General features: G+C 38.1%; 1 protein-coding gene across 1 annotated transcript; it reads left to right on the plus strand.

Annotated features, from left to right (window-relative positions):
- The first annotated feature begins 8,451 nt into the window (after positions 1 to 8,451).
- Positions 8,452 to 9,785, plus strand: LOC108601773 (fork head domain transcription factor slp1). Its single transcript, XM_017989703.1, has one exon. The coding sequence runs from the start codon at positions 8,472 to 8,474 to the stop codon at positions 9,480 to 9,482; it is 1,011 nt and encodes a 336-aa protein (XP_017845192.1). The 5' UTR covers positions 8,452 to 8,471; the 3' UTR covers positions 9,483 to 9,785.

Below are 9,785 nucleotides of genomic sequence, written 5' to 3' on the forward strand. Positions count from 1 at the left end.
CGAAACTCTCTCTCTCTCTCTCGCCATATCCTGCCGCTCAGTTCAGGACACAGGACAAAAGTCACCTTTGAATTGAATTCACCAGCACAAAGCAAGAAAACACCTGAGGCGCTTTGATAAATGTTAAAAGACTTTAGTTTGACACGACAAGAAGTTTCTAACAATTAAAAGCAATACTTAAATTTATATTATTTATATTTTTTCTTATATTTAAAAAAATTACTAAACATTAGAAGATTTGTTATGCATTAATAAATATTATTTGGTTAGTTTAGAACATACTTTAATTTATATTATGCGTTTAAAAAAGCGGCAGAATATTTTTTATTATATTTAAAAAAATACTTAAAATATTGAAAGGAAGTTAGTATATTTGTTATTAAAGATTATTTAGTTAGTTTCGTCTTGTTTAACACACAGGATTAATTTTTTGAGAATAGAAAAAATACAAGCGTATCTTAAAGTTGAGTAAAAGAAAGAAACTCAACTGACTTTATGTGTTTTATTTGCAGAGAACATAAAAGTTAATTAGAATGAAAAAAAACTATTTAAAGTAGAGACTTTATGGTAAATAAATAAATTCAAAGAGTATATATAAGTTGGGCAAAAGAAAGGCATTGCTCTGATGCTTGCTGACTGCTCTGCCTTTTTTGTTTGAACTATAAATAAAATGTTTTAAAAATATACAATAAATAAAAAGTTAAAAATACAAGCGTATCTTAAAGTTGAGTAACAGAAAGAGAAACTCTTCTTATCTCTGATGACTTTTGATGCTCTGCAGCTTATAAACTAATGTATAATGCTTGTCACTCTTTCAAAGCAAATAAATTTAATTTTATAGCAAAGTGTATATCAAAGTTGAATATTTTCAACTACAGCATTATCTATTCAATTGATTGGTTGAAATAGTCGAGTCCTGCAGCTGATAATTCGTTTATAGATCTGCTCATAAATTGACATAAGCTTGTCCTTCTTTAACTTTAGCACTTTGCGTGATATGGCAACTAATCCAGTGATTTGTATTCACATCGAAAAAGAAGAAAATTGACAACATTATTAGACATTAGCAGTCGGCAAAGATGACAACAGCCGCACAGTGGGACCAAGCGCTGTAAGCAGCCAAAGGACACGCATTCAAACTCAGCTCGCATTGTTGTCAACGTGCCGAAAGATGTTAACAAAGCTGTTAATGCAATAAAAGCAAAAATTGTCAGCCGTTCCAACAAAAAATAAAAATAGATTGTAACAAAAATACTAAAAGGAGCAACGGCTGACTTTGATGCTTTGTTTTAGAAACAGCCTATCACATTGTCATTGTCATTGTCGGTGGCTGTAGAAGAAAGAAGCCGCAAGCCGAATGTCTCAATTATGTGATCCAAAAAGTCCAACTGGCATCCTTAGGGCAACGCCTGCCAGTATGCCAGACAGCCAGCCAGGATGTCTTGATGACTAAGGCCAAACTCGTTGCACGTTGCGTCTCAGCGGGTGTCCTTGATTTATGCGACGGCAATCCTTGATGTCCTTGATTTATGCGCACGGCAATCAAAAAGCGGCCACAACAATAAAAGAGCGAGAGCGCAAGCGTGTGAGCGAGACCGAACGAGCGTAAGCGCGTGCAAAATGTTTGAGCGCAGGCGTTGACTTGGCCAATGATCTTTTTGTTGCATAAGCCAACAACAAACAGAAACTCCGCCAGCAACGATTTGAAATCAAAACGCCAAAAAAGAAAATAAGAAAGAGCTCAAAATTATAAAGCAGCAGCCATAAGCGGATTTCTTTTTATACTTTTTAATAGTCTTAAAAATATTATGCTCAGTTCTTATTGAAATGAGCAGCGTGTGTTGCTCTCTATATGTGTGTGAGTGTGTGTGTGTGTTGATGGACGTGTTAACATAGCAATTAACTTTTACAGGCCGCTAAATAGAAAATTTCTTTATTGTTGCTGCTGCAGTTGTTTGATTTATGCATTGAACACAGGATATGCCAGCTGGTCGTGTTTTGTATGTGGTCATCAGTGAGGTTTACGCAGGCTCAAAAGGATCACAAATTATAAATTACGTTATTTAACTACAAAAGGCGTCGATCGATTTTTTAAGAGAGGGAAGTGGGAGAAAAGGTGCATTTCAAAAAATAAATAAATTGTAAGTTACAACAAATAAAGAGAAATGCTCATTTATTAAATATTCAATTTAGTTCATATTTTGGATCAAATTAATGGTTGTGTTCTTTATTTTGAAACATGCAAATTGCATTTTAAATATCAAAGTATGCAAAATAAATATTTTAAATATATATATATATATATACAATAGAATGATTTTAATTTCTTGCCAAATTATATTACAAATTGTTTACTTTAAGTTATTGCACTGTACAAATATTCTATTTTATCTTTATCACTTTAATTAATTTGCGATAACATTTTTATATTTTGCTTTGAAAGTATTTCTCTAATTAAAAATTATAATTGTTTTATTTTAAAGCCCAATTATTTTAATTTTTCAAAAATATAGAGACTTATTTTTAGTTTTATTTTCAGATTACCTTCATATTTTATTTTTGGTTTTTTGCCATTTTTTGCTTCTCTTACCTTTTGTCGCAGCAAATAAATTATATTGAAATAATTGAATCAATAAGCCGCATGTACTTGAGAGCAGCTGCCCCTAGCATGTCTAACTAGGTCCGTTCACTTAAAGACTTTTATGGCTTTGGTAGCAACAATGCAGCCTAACAAGCGCATTAGGGTGGCCCATAAAAATATCCAACACTTTGCAGTCATAAAACTGACAACACCCACTGTAACGGATCGATACGTTTGACTAAAAAATACATGCACATGTATTGTGTGTGTGTGTGCAACATATTGATTAAGCTGTATGCTGTGGTTGCAATTGCATTTGGGCATACCATGTGCTAGGATACAGGATACATGGCGTAGCCGAGTGTTGATCGAATTATAAAGGCAACTGGTTGCAGTTTGGCAGGACATAAAAGGTCCTGGCAACGGCAACTGGCAACTGCACTAAATTGATTCGTCACACAGATTTCGATACATTAAATGCAATCATTTGACAACAGGACGAAAATATTTTCATCCATTGTGTCCTAACAATGCAGCAACAACGCATAGGCCATGTTGCCAACATGAACACTGAGACTCCCCACCAACGCGGAGCGAATCGCTGATGAGCATTGACACATGCCTCTCTCTTTCTCTCGCTCTTCTTTGCTTTGTCTGTGGGTGTGCGTGTGTTCGTGTATGTGTGAGCCTGGGAGCCGGCGATAATTGCTCGTTAGTAGCAAACATTTTCATTTTTCGGTTCGCCCTGTGGAGTAAGTTATCCCAGATGCCTGATGTGCGGTGTTGATCGGCTGCGAAATGTTTTAATTTGTTGGCCATGCGAAATTTGGGTTAGACATGTGCATTTTACGAGTTGATTTTCAGCAGTTTTATTGTTTTTATGCACATTTTTTAAAAGAGAAACCTTCAATACATAGGCTGTTGTTCATCATATAAGCCTTAATTATACAAGATAACTATCACAAGCGTGTTTCTCTTTCTAATTACTCTTTAGTTTAATTGGGCAATGCTTTGCTTCAAGCAGACCATCGGCAAGTGCTGAGCGGGGGAGAGCAAGCTTCAAAGAGAGTGTGCTGCTGTTGGCGCAATTTCTTATGCATGCGCTTGCAAGCTAATTGAGCTCTCACTTAAAATGATCTCTCTACTGTACCTACGTGAGCAAATACAAAAACAACGCCATTTGCTCCAACACAAGGTAAAGCAAAAACAAATTCCTCGCCTGTGCTGATTTACAAAAACAAATATATGAATTTGCATTGCCCCGTTAATTCGTTTGTGATTCTGCTGGTGTTTGCTTGGCATGTTTACACTGGAAAAAATTAGTTTTACCTTTCGTTAAATGTTTAACAAATAAAAAATAAACCTTAGTGAAAATTTAGTCACTGCACTAACTACATCTAAATAAATATGTTTTATTGATATTTATTTTATTAAAAGATCAGAATTAATATATATATCAATAATTAAATAATAAATAAAATTATGCTTGAGTGAAAATGTGGCTCAAAAAGTCAAGCATAAAAACGCAAGTTATGCATTTGGGAGTAAATTCGATTTTCAATTCTTCACTTATTTGCGTTATATGTTTTATTGTTATACTAGTAACGTAAGAAACGTTAAGCTAAAATATTATTAATGAGCTAAACATAAATTAATTAATCAATAAATAAATAATAAGTAAAATAATGCTGCGAAGCACACATTAGGCTCTAAAAGTAAAGCATTATTAAAAGCATTATAACGCAAATTATTTGTTTGAGAGTAAATTCGATTTACAAATGTTAGCCTCAGACAATAATGTTTATATATTTTTGTATTTATATTAATAAACGATCATAAGAAGAAGATAATAGTACTGGCTGTCAAGGCATTTAGCTATTAGACAATAATTTGCCTTGCAAGATAATTGAGCTCCATTGAAAAAGATTCAATTTGCGTACTGTACATCAGCGCTTATATGTACATATGTATGTATGAGCGAAAGCAAAATACAAAAACAATTGCATTAGCTTTGCGCCGTTAGTTCATTTGTGATTTTGCTGCTCCAGAGAGCTCCACTGAGCTAAGCTCAATTTACTGTACCTGGCGATCAAGGCCAACGTAAGCAGATGCAACAATAATAGCATTTAATTAAGAAGAGAGCAAAGCAAAAACAAATTTGTCGCCTGAGCTGATTGACAATTTGTATGTACATACATATGTATGTTATGAACTGTAACTAAATAAATAAATGCAGAAAAATTATTTAGCCGCACAATTTTCATTTAAAAAGAAGACACTTGCCTATAGTTTAAATAAATCATGTAAATTTGAAGTTTTGAAGTTATGGTCACTTCAGTTTGCAGCATATGCAACTCATGTGGCAAGCAAGTACAAGTAGCTGCTGTTAAAAAAATATATGCGTTTATATTTATGAAAAAGAGATCAAACGAAGCGAGGCAGCAACTAAAACAATAAAATAACAAGGAAACGCTTGTACAAGTGGCCTTTGTTTTGAACACTTGCTCAACAAATCAAAATTGAGTACAGACAAACATGCATATGTACATAATATACTTGCATTTAATATATAGAGCTGTGCGTGTGTGTGTTTGTTGTTGGCATGTTTTTGCTAGAAACAATTGAGAAAATAAATCGACCGAAAGTCAAGTACAGACAATGAAGACGTCAGCGCTGTGGGTTATTAGAGTAGATGTCTTCAGTTGGAGCAGAGAGAGAAAGAGAGCGGCAAGGCACTTTGATATCTAAGACAACTTGACAAAACAATCAAAGCAACGCCAGCGCACGCACAAGCAACTAACAACAACAATAGCAACAAGCACATGTTCAAATGACTGTCTATTAATTTGCGCCATAGTTTACCATTTTTTTTATTTTTCTTTATTTTTGCCCAAATATTGTGTACGTGTAGAACAACAAAAGAGCATAGAGTTGAAGAGAGAAAGCGATAGCAAAAGAAATTTACAAAAGTAGGCAGCGCACTTTGACGCAGTAGTCCAATTGCCGATGATAATGATGCACTCAGTCGGCAAACTTAAAAGGCAGCGCGCAGTCGCTTGCGCTCTCTTTCGCTCTTTTGTAAAAAGAGATCCCAGAGTAGGCGGCTATGGACTGAAGAGCTCCGTTGAGGGATAAACGTAGATTTGAACGCCTCGAATTTTACTTTTCTCTTTTGTGTGTGTGTGTGCTGCTGCGGCTGCTGCACTTTTCTCCTATTCTTTTCATATTTTTCGTTCTTTTTTTTTTTAGTCGGCGTGGGCAGAGTTCAACTAATTGAGTTGGAAATTTTTTTGCAAATGCCATGACCAAGCCAAACTCAAAGACATCAAAGAGAGCAAAGCCGCGCCGCCTACCATGACTTTTGACTTCACCGCTTTGGCTGCTGTCGGCTACTCCTGTCGGTTATCCTGTTATCCTGGCGCATTTTGACAGCCGCGACAAAACTAATTGATTTCAAAACGCTGCAAAGCCGACACCAACTACAGCCCACACAGGCCGAGAGAGAGCTGAGAATTAGTATATAAATATTTTATTAATATTTTCAATTCAATTGTTAGCAAAATAAATATAAAGCAGATTGGAGGCAATATGATTTGCGAATTGACACAAGTAATTATGCTAATTAAATTAAGCTTCGGAAATTAGAAAACTAAATTGATCATGATCATGGAGATCATGGTCATAATTGAAAACCACAGGCTCAAAAGTCAAGCATAAAAATCTAAATTTGAGTTCAAATTTGATTTTCAGCGTGACTGTCACATGTGTGTGTCACTGATTGGTGATCAGCAGTTAGCTCCATGGCCTGGCCATGATCTGGCCGCCTGTTGACTGACATTATGGTTTCATTGCCAGACCACACTTAGGTCGAGCTTCACGCTTGTCCAGCCACGCCTCAGCCACCTATCAGATGGAAAAAAAAAGAATAGAACTTGGCCGGAATTCCAAGTAGACACCGTGGCCACAGACAATGTGCATGTAATTTTTCATTAACGCCACAAAAATTCGCCAAGGCGAAAGTTAAAAGTTTTAGAATCTTTCGTTACGCGGCTGGACAGCATTGAGTCTCATAATTGATCGTAATGTGCGATATACGTTGCAAGCAAGGACTGCTGTCAACAGCAGGACACTGTTGACAAGCGCGCTCTATCTATGTGTGTCTGTGTGTGTGTGTGTGTGTGTGTGTGTGTAAAAAGGACATGCCTGTTGCATTTGTCGCGCTCCGTAGCAGCCGCTCGCACTAAAAACAATGCACATGATCGATCTCTGGTGTGGGCCGAAGTTCCTTTTCTTTTTTTTTTTGCCTGATTTGGCATGCATTGAGTGCGGGCTCTGGGCTCTGGTGTGGGCCATAAGCTAGAGCATCGCGTAAATCTTTGCCTTATTGATAAATCTCGGTGTTAACTCTAGATTTGAATGAATCCTGGGGGTTAACTTTGAAGTACCTAGCTTTATGATCGGGATTTATAATTGCAGGTAAAGCTGCCAGCTAGCTGCGATTTTTCTATTCACATATGTATGATAGGGTTGAAAATTGAAATCCTGCTCAAAATATTGTTAAAAAAACCTCTCAAAAAAAAAAAAAAAAATGTAAATACATATTATTTTTAACTATAGCTAGATATAGATAAATATTGCTTCTACTTCTAAATTTAGTTGTATATATCTATTATTAAGATTGTTTCTTTAGTTACAAACTAATATCATAATTCTAGTCTTAAATTTATTTTTATATTTAAGCCATTTCAATTTAGATTATTTCTATACTCCAAAATTTATTTTTATATTTAAATTAAATTAATTAAAAATGAACTTTCTTGCCTCAAACTGATATAGAACAAAAGTTACTACTAAATAAAAGGATATTTTAAATTATTAAAATTATTTTTATATTTACAAGGGCATATATTTCATAAGTCCTTAATTATATTATTTATATTTAAATATTGCCTCAAAATTGATTTAAGTTAATGTAACTTACCTTTCTACAAATCTTGCTTAACAAGTCAAAAACTAAACCCAAGATATAGCTGAAATATTTGCCAACAGTTTCAACTGTGGATGGATCCTCTCAAGCTCAACATTTATCAAATCCAACGCTTCAAATCCATAGCCAATGCAATTCGCGGGAATTAGCAAGAGATTTGCTAAACTGCTAGCAAATCCAGGGCATGCTTAACCCTTTTGCTGCCGCGGATTACCTGGTACTTGAGCTCCATTGAGCTGCGAAAATAGTTAAGCCAATGTGGATTTCGAGTAATCCATGTCTATGGGCTAGAAAATCCAGCAAAACTGAACTAATTTCTTGGTTGCTTGGATTAGAGAGCCGCGAAGCTTCCACGAATTTGCAAACAGTTTTGATTAGTGCTACATGTTGCGCTTGTTGTTGTTATTGCAATTAAATTGTGCACAAATAGCAAATTGTGCAAGCGAGTCAGCTATCATAAGCAAGTAATATAAAGAGAGCGCATGCAAGAGCGAGAGAGAGAGCGCGAGATTTGGATTGGATGTAATGGATATTTTGACGCAGTGAAACGGGGCTGCAAAACAAACAAGTCCACAAGTTCCAAAACAAAGCAACAACACAAATAAACAACGCGCTCTGTATGTGGAAGCCAAGTGTGGAACAAAATGGTCAGAAACCAGTTAGGCGCGCAAGAGGCGGAGTCAGTGCGTTTTGCTACCTAAGCGAGCGCGCTCTCTTGACAATGAAGAGAGAGCGCGTGCGCAAGAGAGCGCGCGGGTATAAATAGCGCGTCGCTGAGCGTAGTAAAGTCAGTATTCAGCTACACTTCGCAACGAGCGCAACTAAGCAAAGCAAAGCAAGCAAACGTGTGTGCACAAGCAAAATTAAAAACAAACAAAACAGTTATTAAATATAAAAGCAAATATGGTGAAAAGTGTCTGCGAAATGGAATTCAAGAGCAATTTCAGCATTGATGCCATTTTGGCCAAGAAACCAACAGCACCTGCAATTAAACATGAAGCAATGCCAGCACATCATAACCATGGCTATCATCCATATGCCAATTCCGATGGTGAGCTGTCGGCATCGGAAGACTTTGATAGCCCCTCACGAACCAGCACGCCCATGAGCAGCGCTGCCGAGTCGCTGTCATCGCAGCACAACGACAAACTGGATGTGGAGGAGTTTGATGATGAAGATGTGGAGTTGGATGGTGAGGACAGCGATGGCAGCAGCGAACATGTTGGCAATCCCAGCAAGAAACAAAAGACCAGCGCCAGCAGCAACGATAACAAGAAGCCGCCCTATAGCTACAATGCTCTGATTATGATGGCCATCCAGGACAGTCCCGAGCAGCGTTTGACACTGAATGGCATCTATCAGTATCTCATCGATCGCTTTCCCTACTTCAAGGCCAACAAGCGCGGCTGGCAAAACAGCATACGCCACAATTTGAGTCTGAACAAATGCTTTACCAAGATCCCACGCAGCTATGATGATCCCGGCAAGGGCAACTACTGGATTCTGGACCCCTCAGCCGAGGAGGTGTTCATTGGCGAAACAACAGGCAAGCTGCGGCGCAAGAATCCCGGCGCCAGTCGCTCCCGTCTCGCTGCCTATCGCCAGGCCATCTTCTCGCCCATGCTGGGTGGCGGCTATGGTGCTCCTGGTCCAGCTGGCTATGGCTATCCTGGGATGCCTTTTGCCAATGTTGCCGCTGCCGCCGCCGCTGCTGCGCTCTATCAGCGCATGAATCCCGCTTATCAAGCAGCTGCTGCTGCCGCCGCAGCTGGCTATGGTCAGCCCCAGATGCAGTATCAGCCAGCTCCAGCTCAGGCGCCAGCTCATCCGCAACTGCAAGGTTATCCAGCAGCTCATATGAACGCCGAGTTGTTCCAGCGCATGCAGTTCTTTGGCAAATTCCCCGCCAGCTAAGCTTCGACCACGCCCACTACTTTTGGTTTAATGGTTCTATGGAAGCCAATGCCGCCGCCAACGCCTCAGCAGTTACACAGACACACACACATAGATACACTTACTCAACTTTTGACGTCTAAATGTTTTGCCCATTTAGCAAATGAGAAAGAATTGTGCAGAGATTTGGTCGTCGCCAACCGGCCTGGACAGCCGGCTAGGCACTTGGCTAGCATCCAAGTGGCAACAGCAGCCGCCAGCAGCTTGGCAAGCTCCAACTTAAACGGCTGCGCCGCCGCCAGCGCAGTTATCAAGGCGGCTAGT

The sequence above is a fragment of the Drosophila busckii genome, chromosome 2L, assembly GCF_011750605.1.
Source record: "Drosophila busckii strain San Diego stock center, stock number 13000-0081.31 chromosome 2L, ASM1175060v1, whole genome shotgun sequence".
Taxonomy (NCBI): domain Eukaryota; kingdom Metazoa; phylum Arthropoda; class Insecta; order Diptera; family Drosophilidae; genus Drosophila; species Drosophila busckii.

Bases quoted from the DNA above. Each gene is read 5' to 3' on its own strand.
- LOC108601773 (XM_017989703.1), top strand. From the start codon at position 8,472: ATGGTGAAAAGTGTCTGCGAAATGGAATTCAAGAGCAATTTCAGCATT.